The following is a 16,082-nucleotide window of genomic DNA, read 5'->3' as shown; positions in this document are numbered from 1 at the left end:
TACCCTACAGCCCTCTGGGATTGTAAAGAGTAAAACACAGAGGTGTACCTGCAACAGCGTGCAGTTTCACTGATCATTTCCAAAGCCATTGTGCTCACAGCCCGTGAAGAGTAAGGAGGGAGGAAGAAAAAAAAAATAAAAATAAAGGGAGAGTTTCCCTATAGCCATCCTAGCGATTACTTTGAGTCCCCGACTACCTGCCCAGCTGACAGCCGCATGCCGTACCCCGCGGTTATTCATCCGAGGGGAGACATGGCAGCGTGATGCACAGACATATGGCTGCGGAGCGCACAGGGGCAGGCTATAATAACAACAACAACAACAAAACAAGGCTCCATCTGGGGCGTCCGAGCCCGCACCTGTGTCCGCCCCAGCCCGCCCGGTGCGCGCTGCTGCGCGGAGCGACCGCGCCCCGCGGAGAGGCTGCCCCTGCGGGCTCCTCGCCCGGCCCGGCTCAGGAAGCGCCGGTAGGGAAGCGGCGGGGGCGGCTGCCGGGGGCCGGGCCGGGTTGGCAGCGCGGCGAGGGGCAGCGCGGCTGCGGCGGCGGGGGGGGCACGGAGCGGAACAATAGCGGGCGGAGGGGAGGGGGCCGGCGGCGTCGGGGCTCGGCACCCCGCCCCGGGCAGCCCAGCCCAGCCTAGCGCAGCCTGCGGGCAGCGCAGCTCAGCCCAGCCCAGCCCCGGGGCAGCCGCCCCGCAGGCAGCGCGGAAGGGATGATGAGCCGGGCGGCGCTCGGCTGGGCTCGCTGCTAAACGCGCCTCCATCCCTCCCTCCCTTTTCTTTTCACTCCCTCCCTCTTTTTCTCTCTGTCTCGGCTCTCCTCCTCCCTAACTCACTGGATATTACCAGCCGCCGGGCTCGCCGCCTTCTCTTCCCCAGCCATGAATCCCACCGAAGGGGCGGCGGAGGAAGGCGCTGTCCCCGACTCGGAGGTGGATGCTTTCTTCCGAACAGGTAGAGGAGCCGTGGGGGAGGAAGGGGCCGGGGCAAGCGCCGGGCCCTGCCTCTGCCGCTGGATGTGGGCTGGCGGCGGTGCGGGCACCGGCGGCTACGGAGCCTCGGGGGGTTGATGTGAGGGGGGTTCCCCGCCCTTCTTTTTGCTTTGTCCGCCGCAGACCTCTCGTCTCGGCTTGCCCGGGCCCTCTCCCGCCCCCGGGAGGATGCTGCTACTGCGGAGCCGCCGCACGGGGCTGCCCTCCTACCACTGGCCAGGGCGGGAGGGGACCGGCTGGGCTCCCGCCCCTGGCAGGCACAAAAGCTCCGCGGGGATGCTCGAAGCGAGCCGCGTAGCGGAGCCCCGGGGCTGGGCTTAGCCCCGAGCGGCGGCAGCCACCCGGGAACTGGCCGTTTCGGGAACGCGGAGCCTGCCGTCTGCCCGGCACGGCTCGGATCCCTCCTGCCGCCCTCGGGTGGACGACTAGGGCGAGGGAGCCTCGGGCAGAGCTCGCCCGTTGCTCCCCGGGGATGCTGAGCTCGCCAAATGTTTCAAGGATATGTGAGAGTGCGTTCCGCCCTTCGCTTTCAGAGGATGCTGAAGTGGAGCAGAAGGGTCGCTGGGCTGCGGCGGAGCGGGGAGGGGGCCTTAGTTAGTGATGCAGCGATTAGTTAAATGCTCTGGGCGATGGGGACGTGCTGCGTCGCTCACCCGTGGTGTGGTAGCCCTCAGCTTTGAAACACGAGTTTACACAGGATCAACATCTCTACTGAAACAACTTGTGGTCAGCACTCCCCCGACAGAATCGGGAGTATTACAGGATCCTCGAGAAAGTATTACAGGATCCTTGGTAGATTTTTAATTAAAAATTGTAAAGGATTAAGTGCTTGTTTCATAAGGGGATTGACCCTTGGGGGGTGAAGGCTGATACTTATTGGCACAGCTGTTTGTCAAGACTTTGCTTTTCAGCTGTTTTTTTCCATCTACCTGCTCATTAGCTACAGAGTGATTTGAGATCCAGTTACAAAAAAAAAAAAACCAAACAAACCAAAAACAACAACAAAAAAACACCTGAACAATTATGCAGTCACCAAAACTTTAAAGTAGTTAAATCCTGAATGCTGCAGCAGCTCCCTGCGTGCCCCATCTGTGTGAAAAGCCTTTGGTCTAGGGGATAGCTGTAACCAGGTCTGGCTGTATGTATCTTGTGATCCACAAGCCATTAAGTCATAGGTATTTGCCTGTTGATAGTTCACCTGGTTACAAGCTCATTTCCCAAGCCTCCACAACATCAGCATTTGTGGGCAACCAAAGACTTGTTTTAGAAAACCAAAAAACACAAGAAACAAATGAAAAATTGTGTTGATTTTCTTTTTAAGGGTCTCCTCACCTTTTCTCCCCTTCTTGCTTCAAGTTAATTCATTTCCCTGTGACACTGCCTCCTCAGCGTAAGCATGTTAACAGAATTGAATTTGGAGAGAGCCAGGTCTGTCTAGCTTGTATGAAAAAAGCATTTCTGAAATGAGGAATAGGCACAGAGAATCGTGTGCTGAGGCATTTCTTCCACTTTGCCTTCTCCACCAACAATTTCACCTGTAGATCCACAGATATGCTGCTGCCTGCTTTGGTCTCTTGATGTTTCTGGAGGAAACAAAACCACAGAAATAGGGGTTTGGAGGGGATGCCAAGTCCTTGTGCCAAAGCATGTATGTATAGACCGTTCCTGTTGGTTGGCTTGTCTAATTTGAAAAGCTTTGGTGAAGGAGCTCACAGAATTCTTGTTTCTGTACTGCTAGTGTAGCATTTTGCATGCAAAAGGTGACATGGCAAAATCTTAGTAACTCATTTTGGTTGTCAGGTGTTACGATGACCAGGCAACCCACTGAGAAATGGGGAGAAAGCAAATGATAGTAGGCGTGGCTCATGTTGGTTTTCTGCACTGTTGGTGCACTGTTTGCTTCTTGAGGCTGTGCTGGAGCTGGGCTTGGTCTTGCTGGGTGGCAGGAGATCAGAAACTGAGGGACTTCAGAGGGAAGCTGTGGACAGATGCTGCTGACTCTTCCGTTCCTCTTTTCCCCATCAGTGACTGAACAAGGACTGGGAGGGAGATGGAGTCTGGTTTGTCATAGCTGCAAAGACTTGCATAAGCTCAGCAGTCTTTTTTACTCTGTGTGAGCATTTTTCTTTTTTTTCTTGTGTGCTGACTTGTATTCTGGATTTGTCAAGCATAACCATGGTGTCTTTCGTGCCTTTAGTCATCCGCAGCAAATAAAATATGGCCCTATGTGATTTAAAGAGTAGCTGTTTCACCAGCATAAACTCTTCCTGAATACACTGCTAATACACGGCAAAGCACGAACTCATTGCTTTCAGTGAAAAAATGGACTCCAATAGGCTAACATCTCACTTGGAGGCTTTTAGCAAGCAGATAGTCTGTGCTGGAGCCAGGAGGATCAATTTCTGCCTGGGACCAGCAGGGCTGCTGCTGGCAATGGCGCTGTGGTCAAGTGTTGCACCAGCAGCACCCAAAACTGGATAGTGAGGTCCCTTAGTGATTCTAACATGCTAGAAACAGCATGTCTCTGAACTGTATGTGGAACATAAAAGTGAGGGAATTAACACAGGATAATAAAGGCAGATCTGTTCTGGAGCATGTATGGGTGAGAGCTAGGAATGACTTCAAGAAAAGCATGGATTTAACACTTGTGTGGTTGATGCTGAAATGCAGTTAAGCATTCCTAGAGACACAAAGGACTAGTCTAATTTTTACCATCACATATCTGCAAGGAGCAATTCTGTCTTTTAGAGAATTGCTCCTATGTAACTGGGATACATTTCACCAGGCAGAGGGACCTTAAGGGCAGAAATGAGGATTGCAACCTCCAGCTCAGATTTCCAGGATAACAGAGGCTGCTGGATCAAAGCAGCAATTTCTGCACTGAGTCTATCACTTCTGTTTGAGCTCATGTTTGAGTAAGAAACTAAATCTGTGCCTAGATATATCTTATTAAGTTTCTTATGTCTATTTTGGTGACAGATAATGAAATATGAGCAAGTTCTCTAGAGCTCTCAGCTGTCTATATTAAATGTGACTGAGAATTTCATGTTGCACAGAACTGAATCCAAATATCTGTTGTTTCAAACATAAAGTAGGTCTCTTTGTATCTGTACAAATGGCAGACATTCTTTGGTTATAGACATGGGGGGAAAGCTTTGTCTTTGTGCCTAAGCTGCAGGAATTTCTGCAGTGTGGTTTGGAAGCAGAGATCCAGCATATAAGAAAATCCTTTTCCAATATATTGAAGATTTATAGAGGTCATTGTCAGAACAACTTAGCGAGCTACTGTTTACTGAAGGGTTAATCATCAATATTTACTGTCTGCTAACAGTACCGTTTTCTAAATCACTTTTTCTGGCATTTAAGTATAACATTGATTACATCTGATGTGAAGATGCCCAATCTGTCATTGATACTTCCTGTGGGTGAGCCGAAAATTGATACTACTCCATCTCCTTTGCCTGCGATGAATTATTCCATTTGTTTTCAGCCTTCCACCAGCCTGTTAGACTTCCAGCATTGTTCTTTTGCGCACAAGTGACTGGTAACTCCACTACTAAATAACTTAAAAATGATGGCCAGTGTCCATGCTGTGTGATCAATAGATGTGCTTGAAGTGATGTCTGCACAGAAGTGTTCCTTGAGGTTGATGGAATCAAGTGTCTCCTCAGAGCAGATGAACTGATGCAGTCTAGTTGTCATTGGGATGAAGTGTTTGGGTGACGCATGGCTTCCTCACCTTGAGACTTTATAATTCATGAGATCTGGTGATGTGCGTTGATAAAGGATGCTCTGGTGTACAGTCAAGTTGTACTCGCCATTTGGAAAGCTCCAATATTCTTGAAGGTGATGCTGTTAATTAAAATCCCCACTGCTCTCTGGAGGCTTTGACCTCTGACTCTGTCAGGAATATGAGATTTGTTCCTTTCTTTTCTTATTTTCTTTTTTTTTCTTGTGACTGATGTGGGCAAGAGGACAGTTGTGTCATTTCATGTGTGGACCCACATCCTCCCAAATCCCTGTCAGCATGTTGGGCTGTATGGCTCTGCCCTGCTGCTCTGCGGGGCTCCTAGGGGAGCTCTGCTACCCCAGGAACTGGCATGGATTTTGCATCTAGATGCAGCAAAAGAGATGGGGACGAATCAATGGGTCCTGGCAGGAGCAGCTGTCATCTTCCCCCCTGGCCCTGCAGGTTCTGATCACAAATGGAGCAGAATCTGCTGACCTGGGGGGCCTGTGACAAATGGGGAAGGATCTGTGTTGTCTGATCCTGGAAGGGAGTGATTTAAATCAGGGATTTAGTTCAGAAAAGGTGTTCAGAGGAGTGTTTCTTTACTCTCCTTCCTTCCTCCTTGCTCAGGTATATGAACAAGGTATTGGGGTTGCCACCTGATAGTAATTTGTGATGTGCTGCTTGTGGCTGAGAGTGCATTGTGTTATAGTCCAGCAGGAAGATATTTGTTCCGTTTGATTATTGATATTTAATTATTTATTGATAATTAATTATTGAATGGAGTTGCTTCCAGAGGAAAAAGCTTGTTATACCTCACTTCTGTTCAGAGCTGGGAAATAGTGAGCCTCACAGCCCTTGATTCTCAAAGCAGGGTAAAGTAGTGCAACTAAGACTGGAGCACAGACACCAGTAAAGTTCACAGGTGCTGCGGGTACATTTGATGTGGCACCTGCAGGTGTTATTGAGTGGGGGAGGGCCCACTGCTTTCACCTGACTTTAGGGCAGAGCTCCAAAAGAGCAAAGTGCTATCCCAAAGTCTTTTTATCAAAGCGGAAAATGTAACTATTGCTGCTTCCCTCTGTGCCAATCCCCACGTTGTGTCAACTCTCATAATCAGAAAACAAGAGGGCTGAAATTTGAAGAAACTTGGATTTATTTTATATGTTTTTTTGTGGATTCCCCCTCTTCAAGCACACCTCTCCATGTTAAGAGCCCTCTGGGGACCCCTGCAGCCAGACAGGTGTTCTGGGCTTCTGGAAGGCTCAGGATGAAGTATTTTGTTGTTCCAGCTGCTGTGACCTTAAGGTCTCTAGGAAGTTTGGTTATGGATGTAGAGCTGCTTTATTGCTCCATGGCGATGTGTGCCGTGCTGTACTCAGAGGTATTTTTAAGTACTTCATAGTTGCATCAAAGAAAATGCTTATGGAGTATTAGGCCTTATAAACCCATAGTGCTGTACGTTTTACGACTGAAACCTAAAGTAAGTTGTGAAACAACTTAGAGGTATTTGTGCTTTTGTTTGATTTGGATTGCTGTTCTGCTTTTATTATTTCTCTGGATAAACAACCCCTGTTTTACAGGCTTGTGTGGCACACATGCCCTGTGTTTAACTGAAAGACCTGCGGCATTGGGGGAGTTTTGCATAGCAACTCTGGTGAGAATAACAGTGAATATTATGATATGTGTTGCAAAATAAAGATGAGTATGAAGAGAGAAGGCAAACAGAAGTCCAATAGAATTGTCTGATTGGAGAACACTACAATGCAGAGGGCTGTGAAAGAAAAATCATGATATTGTGAATCTCTTTTTTCCACTCATCTCTTCGACAGACTGTGTTACTGTCACACAGATCCAGAGGACTTCAGAGGAATTGTTTGGGAATTTTCACAGACGTAGCCAGAAACGAGAACTTGGCCCTGGTACTGCAGCAGCAGTCATAAATCTAGGTTCAAGTCAGTCACCTGTGCAAGGTGTGGGTTGCAGCTTGTTGAAATAGGATTCACTGCATTTTGGTAAGAGGATGGAGTAATATTTCAGCAAAATATTTACATTTTCATATTGTATTTCAGATCTGGTTCAGAATGAGTTTAGTGCTTGAACTCAGGAGAAGGATTGTTCTCTGCTGTAAGTCATTGTAAAAGTTACGTGTGTGACTGCTGAGGAATAACATCAGTTTCAGCCACTTTTCATTTATTATATTTTGAATGATACACTAAAGAGTAAAACTGATAAATTCAAATTGTGTATGTTCTGTACTGGGGTGTGAAATACCATGTAAAAATTGAAGGTTAAATAATTCCTGTTTCCTAATCAAAGGCTTAGGAGCTAATTCTGTTTCTGCTTTTAGATAGAAATGTTCATTTTTATTTGCTCACTTTCATTAGCTGCTGCCTAGAATAAATTGTCTTACTGGCATTCTTTCTCTCTTATCAACATTGTGTGACTTTGTAACTAAAACCTATGACTGTCTTCAAATATTACACAGTACAATGACTGAGGTACATGGGTGTAATTTGTCATGTTCCCACTTCAGGGCAACAAATTGTCTGTAAGACTGAAAATAAATTCCTTTTTGTAACCTTAACTATCTGAACCAGCACTGCAGTTTCACTGATGGAACAAAACTACCATAATTAGGCAGACTGTAGTTTTTAGTGTAAGGTCACATCATGCTTTGCTGAGAATAATAAGAGGAAATGATCTTCAATTTAAGATCTCAGTGACTGGCAGGCCAGCTGCTCTGGTCATTTCTGTAAGTGAAGTGGTCTTGGGAAAAAGGGTGAGTGAATGTTGTTTGGAAGAGAAATTAAATTAACCTTGTTGTGTAAATGGTACCCATGTAGACTTACTTGAGCTTTCAGGTTTTTAAACTCTGATTTCTGTGTATAATAAGCTCTGCTGAAGTAGAAGATATGCTTTATCTTCAAAATAAAAATCATTAAAAGGGAAGATTTCACTCAAAGATACTGCATTCTCCTTGGGATTGTGAACCTTCCTTTGAAAGGCGAGTGCTGGGTAAGGCAGCAATGGCAGCATGTCCTGCTGCAGTGGGGTATGAGGACTGGAAGATGGCTTTGGCTGGTTTATTACCTGAAATTAGAATATATGCTGCAAGAAGAGCCTTCTGAAGGCTCCCTGATGATATTGGTGCTGCTGGCGTAGTTCCTGGCTTCCAGAGTGTACCTGGGTGCTCTCATTGCTACCAGCAGCCCATGTTGGGAGCCAGTGGCTGATGGGGACAAAGGTGTCTGCATGTCTGTCAGTCAGGACAATGGCCTGCTGCTGGGCTGCGGGGAGGAGAGCGGCCGCTTTGTGTGGCAGGGCAGGCATGGCAGATGGCTAATTGGACATGATAAACCACAGGGCAATGAGGAAGAAAAAGGAGGTCTGCAGGGATTATCAGCTTATATCTCACATGGTTAAAAAAAAATACATATATATGTCTGTGTGTGTGTGTGTATATATATATATACACAGTGTATATACGTATGCACTTATTTTTAAAATGTTCTTTATCATCTGAATATATAAGAAGGGGACACTAACTATCCTCTTTGCCTTAGCGAACATGAGGCATGCTTTATTAGCTGGGGGCAAATCATATTACTGTGCGAGAAGGTGGGCAAACACACAGCCCCCAGAGACACTGGCATGGCACTTAGGAAAATTAGCTGTGCATGTTTTTCACTGATCTTTTAAGTAAATATCACTGTTGTGCCAAACAGCATCCAAGCTGAAAACAAAGCTTTGTGGCAGTGTTTTTCAAAAGGATGGGAAGAAACTCTGCAGTCGTTTGCCTGGTTGTGAATAAACCACCAGTTTTGCATCATTGAAAAGTTGATTAATGACAACATTAGTTATGTATTAAATGTGTTGTATCAGACTTAATAGAGAACATACTGTACAGCCAAATCTTGAGACACTTATTCTGACAAACTTTCACTTATTTTAAACAGCTTAATAAAAAATGGAATGGAAGTCCTCAAGGTATGTGTCAATCCCAGATAGCTTTCATGTTAAATTCATGTCCTCTTGGCATGAGGTCTGTGGGGGCTATGGGAGCTGAAGGCTCATGCCTACCTACACCCTGGTAGCAGCACAGATCATCATCTTCTTTTTGGTTGTAAGTAATTCCTTTTTCGCACTCCTAATTTAATGGCAAGGAAACACACAACAGCTTTGAGACTCATTCCATAATTTTGGGTAATTTTTCCGTTGTTCATTAAGAGGGTTTAGGAAACAAAGCTGTAACAGGGTCATTGCTTTGGTGGCTGCTGTGGTGATCCGCAGTCCTCACCGGCTTTAACACCCTGTTTTGTAAAATACCAAGTGCCTAGGATATTTCAGTATTTTACCATGTCTCGTAATACTAATGTTATGGCATATAACAGATACATTTAAATTGTAGTAAAAATAAATCTGCAAGAGGTTAAAAATAATAGCTAACAAGAAATATGCAGTACTCTGTGGTAGCAGATTTACTTTCTGTGGAAACGTCTGGACTGTGTTTCTCTTCTACTGTTTACTACTGTCTTTTCCCACAGGACAGGTTTAGTGGAAATTCCAGATGCAGAGTTTCAGTTGGTTGCTGCTGGCTTCAGCAGGCCCTTTAGGCTGAACCTGTCAGTCTATGCAGCTCCTGAGGCTCCAGGGCCAGGAGACCACTGGAAGAATTGTAGTAGTACTGAATCTTTCTATAGGACTAATCTCTTTTGGGCCCTATAATATTGTCATCATGTTATGATGGTTCTCTACTGGTGTTTATTTCTGTTATTGTCTCGGTTGCTGATTAGTTCCTTCTGAAACGGATGCTACGTGAACAAAAAAGATGGTCTCTGCCATGAAGTACTTACAATAGAAGCTGTGTAGTGGACTGGGAATTCATTTAACCAAAGTCTGTCTTTCACTTTGCTCTGCTTTTGAATGTGTCTGAAGGACGAGCCCTTGGCCTCAGGGAATTGGACACTGGATGTGGAGCACAGGGAATGGCTGAGAGCAATGCAATGAGGGGGGGAAGAAATAAGAAAACTGTAGGGAAGCCTGAAATACATGGAAGAAAGCAATGAGGTTTTCCAGCAGAGTGCTTCAGAGCAGAGCTGGAAGGCACTTTGCTGGGAAAGCAGCCACAGCTTGCATCCTATGTGGAAGGGAAATGGTGATGTCAGTGTGGGGAAGGTCAGAAGCCAAAGGAAATCACAGAAATGAGACAATAAGAGGTTTGATTAGAGCTGGATATAGCTTTCAGGGTGGAAAGCTCAAGGTAGGATTTCAGACATCAGGAAAATGCCATCAGATTCTGGCAGCATGCATAGCTAAAGGAGGTAACAAGCTGTGCCTGCACATGTGCCATGCTCACAATAAGGAAGGTGGCCATATGAGGTACTGCACAGTATAGGAAAACCAGCAGGGTTTTCTCCAGCAGGAAATTCCCCTCACCATCTAAGACTGCTTTTGTCACACTGGGATCTTTCAATTGTGATTGTACCCAATGCCTGCCTTGCTTTGATGCTGCAGAGATTTGCCTATGAAGTAGAGACACTGAGCCCAAATCCTCTTGCTTCACATTTAATGCCTCTTGTTCACAGAAAAATGTCATGAAGAGCCAGTCTCCTTGGATCTGACTGCCACTGCGTTCACAGCAATTTAACTTTCCTGCTCTGCTTTTCTGTGTTGAAGCAGAGTTCAGGAATGATGCTAATAGAGTCAGTCTGAGGCATTCAGATAAATTTAGTACGAAGGAGCCAGTCAGGCCTGCTGGGTGAATAGTAATGATCTTGTGAGCTTCAAGGACTCAGATCCATGGTGTGTGATCCTCTGGTTAGCAGCTTGCTCCAGTTCAGCTCAATCCTGCTTGAAAGTTAGCTGGGGTGTGAAATAGGGCAGCTATCTCACACAGGTTCCTGCTGCTCTGTTATCTGTCTGCTTCTGCAGGTTATTTATCAATTTCCTAAAGAAATGGTCTTTAACTATTTGGGGGCCTGGAGGAAGTTGCTGATGCTGGTTAAAACATCTCTGGTGCTAATACTGAGCAGAGGAAAAACCTGATGGGCTAGATGGGTTCAGATCAATTAAAACTGATCTGCGTGGTAATGAAAATCTGTAACAGTGCTTCTCAGCCTACAAGTCTTTATCATGGGAAAAGATTTAAAAAACAGGGAAAACAAACCTGTGTGTCTACATCACTGAGCTGTGCAGTAAGGTGTAACTGGCAGCTTGGCCCTGCTTGCTGTGATTGGAATTGGTTTCAGTGCTTGATTCAGCTTCAGCTCCATTGCAGTGTTTTTGCCTGAGACTTCTGGTGGTCGCATGCAGTAGTTCAAAACCAGGGACTGGTGGGTTCCTACTGAGGTGTTCAAATGACAGCTTCCCACAGCTTCTGCCTGGGAAGTCAAACAATGCTGGAGATGTGCAGGATGACCAGCAGTTACATTGCCTGCCTGAGCTGTCCTCACCACTCCTTGGTGTCATGTAGCAGTAGAGATAACAGCACAGATAATAGAGATAATTGTACGGATTTACTAAACAGATTTAGTAAAACATTTCAGAACACTTGGATAGTGACAGTGTTTGTGTAGAATGGGGAAGTCTTATTAAACCCATTTGTGAAAGAGGGATAACCAGGCACAAAAGTGTAGCAAGTGGTTTTCTTGAAGTTATGTGGGCTTTGTGCACTTCTGCGTGTGTAAACTCAATGTTCTGCTCACGGAGCACATCCTGATGACTCTGCTTGACTTTATCTTGCATTGCTGGGTCACAGGCCAGGAAAAGCACACCAATACCTTTGTACCTTAGGATTGTCAAAAGTCACGGCTAAAGTGACAGTGACATCAGCTTGGTGTGCAAACACTCAGCTCTCCTTAAACCACTTGATGTGGGCACCTATATATGGATGCAGGTGACCTACTTCAGACAGGTTGTACAGTTTGCTCTTAGTCTTGGAAATAGGATTAACACACCTTTCCTGTGTCCACACTAGCCGGTCAAATGGCTTTAAGATATTTATTATGCTGACTCTCTAAGCATACATAGGTCAGACCCACATCTGGTCCAAAAAATGGCCTGATGCCAGCAACAGCAGAGAAGCTGCTGTAATTTAAACAGGTGGAAATTCTGACCTGTGTTCAGCTGACAGACTCAGGTGAGAATGCTACCAGAGGACCGGTAGCAGAATAAGAAAATTTCTAATTTCATGCGTTAAGGCATTCAGATGATGTTTCTCATCACCATGGTATCCAAATGCTTAAAAAAAAAATGAGGCACTTGGGTGCAGGGTCCATTCTGATTGCTATTTGGTACAGTCTCTTGTGCTTTTTTTCATAATGAGTGTGCTGCTGTGAAAGTTACATCTATTAAATGCTAAATGTAAGAGTGATTTAATGACATGCTATTAAAAAGTTCCACCTACCTAAAAATGCTTTGCTTTCCAGCCAGGTTGGTAATATATTCCATATTTTACAGAGATCTCTTCTTGAAGCGAATGCTGTCAGGAACCATTCAGAGCTCTGATCTTGCTTTTTTTTGGTCTTTTACGAGTGCCAGGTTCCCTTTTGCTACAGATCCAAGTGCTGCGCCCTGAGGTTTGTGCTGTGGACGTCTCCCACGAGTGCATTGGTTACTTGGGGGCGTGGGGAGGTGCCTCCTGGCTGGTTCCACACAGCACACTTTAATGGAGCTATAAACATAGTATGTGATTTCCTTTCCTTGGTCTCATTTTTCTTATACTTTTTCCTCTCGGTATACAGCTGGTGAATGTGGAAGCTACATGCTGCTTTTCCAAATGGAGCAGTTTGTTTAATGTGGAGATTCTCAGAGTGGAATAAATACCTGTGGTCTTCTGAGGAACTCAGAACTGGATTGTAGTTACTACCTGTGTGCAGCAGCAACATTCCCTGGGTGAGGTGTGAATGAGAATTACAAAGAGATGTGAATAAGCACTACTCCAAAAAGTAAATTGCAGACTGGCAAGAAATAAAATCATATTGCATATTCAAGGGGAATATATAGCAGAAAGGAAAACTTCCTCTTTGGAAATTACTTTAGTATTTCTTATTTAGGGAAAGAGACTGTGCAAGGTATGGCACAGACAGTAACCATGGTCTGTGGGCTGCAGGGATTGCTGGGGGAGCTCTCTCCTACACAAGTAAATGCTGTTGCCCCTGCATTGCCCTCCAGTTTGGAGTGCAGCTCTCATTTGTTTTGCTTGCTGCAGCTCCCCAGCAAAAGCTTTCCTTGCATATATATCTGGAAGATAAAGGAAAGAGCATACCTGGCTCTGAAAGTCTCAAATCCAAATGAGACTTGGGGGGGGGGGAGGGGGGGAAGGGAGAGAGGGGTGAGAGTCCATCATCCCTCTTTTCTTGCTCCTGGGGTGCAGTGACCCCTGTGTGCACATGGAGTAGCTGAATTTCAAATGGACAGAACAGAAACATTATATAGATTAAAGTGCAAATCCTGGCGTTAATAGGATAGCACAGAGGGCAGAATTGGTGTGCCTACCTAGCAGGCACATGAAGTGCACACATGAACAAAGCAGGACTAAGCTCTTTTTTTTTTTTTTTTTGTCTACCGCGCAGCAATGCTAACAGCTGCAGCTAATGACTTCTAAAAGGATCTCCTCTCCTGGCTCCCTTTTTTTTGCCCTTACAGTCTATGTATGTATTTTCTCTAGGATGAGAGCTGTTCCAGGAACTGGATTAAAGCTTTTCCAGTCATTACTTTTCTTTTTGGTGCACGAACACCCTGTGAAGAGTAGCTCAGACTGCAGCCTGAAGCACTTAGGTTTCTGAGTTAGCCAACTGTAGCAATCTATTTTTAAAAGATTATTTTCATGAATTGGATTTTGTGACCTGATTTGAACTGGTCTTGGACACACACGTGTTGTGCTGAGCCCACAGGACTGTCCCTGCTGGCCATCTTACCACTGCAATCCTGGCTGCTTCTTGAACGAATCTGGCTCTGAGGCTCCATCTTTGCCTGGCTTGGTAGGGATAGCATATCAATCACTTATCAGGCAGTAACAAATTATTCTCTTCCTGCTTCTTTGCTGTCTTGGTGGTGGATGGAGTTTCGGGTCTGCTGCTGGAAGGAGCAAAACTGTTTGTAATATTCCAGTTTCTTGGCTGTCCTGTTTCCCTTCAAGTGGCGGGAGTCTGGAGTTGTGGCTGTTTCCTTTTATGAAATGCCATTACGTTTTTTATTTTGACTATCTGTAAAAAGTGATTTAAAGCCCTGCATGGTTAAAGAGTTTGTGCAGAGATTTATATGGGTTTCACCCTTAATTCTGCCATTGACTTACAGATGTAGGTACTATGTAAGACCTTAAAGCATGCATTACAAAATCATGTATCTCTATTGCGCCTAATGTTGAGGAACAATCTTGATTTGGAAAGCCACAAGCTGTTGTGGCATTGGTTCCTTACATCTAGTCTGGACTCATCCTCGTGCAGTTCCTTTTAACATCAGAGGATGCAGGAGCTCTATAGAAGCACTCTGGTGGGCAACTGGCCCTGGCTTTATCTTGTCACAGGAGGCATTCAAAATATAGGAGTAAATAGAAGCCTCGTATTCAGTCTCTTGAAACTGTCTCAATGTGCCTGTTGTGTAATTCTACACAATATTTCCACTATGCTGAAGTAATTTGAGTTTATTCTCCTTCCAGAAACAAATGGGAAAGCTGTAATGTATTGCTTTGGATTAGGTAGCATTAATGTTCAGAGAAGTGTTTTATTTGTTTGTTTCAGTGTCACACTTTTACATACAGATAAATAAATAAATATCTTAATTGGAAAGCTGAAGGCTTTCATGGGAGTGCTTATCATACAGCAGTGTCCTGCAGATGGATATTTAGATGGAAGCTGTCAGGATTCCTTCAGCGTAGATGTTACTGGATCTATCATTGGCCCATGCATGTTTAAGCCCCAGAGATACACCTAGATACTGAAACTGCATTTTGTTTGAAATTAAAACTGGAATTTTACAGTTTTGAAGCAATTGGTGCAACTAAGAGCATCCCCTTTAACTCAAGCGATTTTTGGAAATGAGGCCTTTGTTCCTAATATCCTGACCAGATAACTATACTGTATGGGAAAACTGTATTCCTCTAACTATATGCTTTGGGATAACTATATCAATTTATTGCTTTTCTGCTTTTCTTTTCTAAAATTATACCTTCTAACACTGCTGTCCATCAATAAGTATTTGCTGAATTTGCTTGTCTAAACTGATGCATTTTAGTGCTGAGAGATAATTCATTCTTGTGATTCTTCCATAGGGCTTCAAGATGACTATGCTTGCTCTTAGCATCTCCAGTGACTCTGCATTACTGGAGCACTTCCCCTGCAAAGACAGGCTGAGGGAGCTGAGCTCGTTCAGCCTGAGAAAAGAAGGCTGCAGGGTGATCTAATTGCAGTTAGATCACTTTCAGTACCTAAAGTGAGCCTACAAACAGGAAGGGAATCAACTCTTTGAAAGGGTAGATAACAGCAAGACTAGGGGAAATGGTTTTAAGTTGAGGAAGGGAAGATTTAGATTGGATGTCAGGGGAAGTTCTTTACTGTGAGAGCAGTGAGGTGCTGGAACAGGCTGCCCAGAGAGGTTGTGGATGCCCCATTCCTGGAGGTGTTCAGGGCCAAGAGGCTTAAAGGGTACACCTGTTGTGTGCAAAGAAAGGGAAAGGCAGACTCTGGTTTTCTTTAATATCCCAAATCAATGGGTGTTTGTTCTGATGCTGACTGGACCCAAACTGTAGCAAACCAGTCTTCCCCATATTTCAGCTTTCTTCTCCTTGTTAGCGTGCAGTGCTCATACAGAGCAAATTATGGCACACCAACTTTTCTATTTGGAGCTCTTGAATTGTGCATCCGTAACTTTTCTGAGGCTCTCTCTTAGGCATAGTCTGGTTTGCTTTATCTGCTGGGACAGCTCTGTTGGTATTTCTAATGGTACTACATGCAGTCAGCAACATTTCATAATAAAGTGGAACACATCCTGGAGTTGTATTTACAAGTGGAAATGTGATGAAAATGCCTTGGCATTCTTGTGATAAAAGAGTGAGTGTTGCATGCCTGTGAGATGAAATGGTTGTGCCTTTATGAGTAGTAACCATAATTTGAATGAAGGATTGTTATGTGAAAGACTACCATCTTTTATTAGGTTTTCTATTCTATGCATCTCATAATTTCTATGTCAGAAGTGTAGGTTCTTCAGGTTTTCTTGTTCTTAAATATCGGTTATCCCCTTGCTGTGATAACTGAGTCATCGTAGAAACAGGATTTTTGCATTGGAATAATCCTAGAAGAAAAGATTGCTTTTGTGAAAAGCAAAACCCGTGGTCCTGTTGTTTGTGCTCCTCTTGTTGT

General features: G+C 44.8%; 1 protein-coding gene across 8 annotated transcripts in view; it reads left to right on the top strand.

The window, feature by feature from the left end:
* The first annotated feature begins 664 nt into the window (after positions 1-664).
* KALRN (kalirin RhoGEF kinase) overlaps positions 665-16,082 on the top strand; it is a 445,988-nt gene continuing 430,570 nt past the window's right edge. For 3 of the 8 annotated variants that reach the window (XM_052676076.1, XM_052676075.1, XM_052676074.1), the window contains exon 1: positions 715-954. In XM_052676076.1, the coding sequence (XP_052532036.1) occupies positions 882-954 (73 nt within the window). In that variant the 5' untranslated portion in view covers positions 715-881. Of the gene's footprint in view, positions 955-16,082 lie in introns of all 8 variants that reach the window. The other 5 variants (XM_052676080.1, XM_052676083.1, XM_052676081.1 and 2 more) reach the window with 4 other exon arrangements.

Source organism: Tympanuchus pallidicinctus, unplaced genomic scaffold, assembly GCF_026119805.1.
Source record: "Tympanuchus pallidicinctus isolate F22 unplaced genomic scaffold, pur_lepc_1.0 scaffold15, whole genome shotgun sequence".
In the NCBI taxonomy this organism is placed as follows: Eukaryota; Metazoa; Chordata; class Aves; order Galliformes; family Phasianidae; genus Tympanuchus; species Tympanuchus pallidicinctus.
This window is presented reverse-complemented; position numbering and strand designations above follow the sequence as displayed.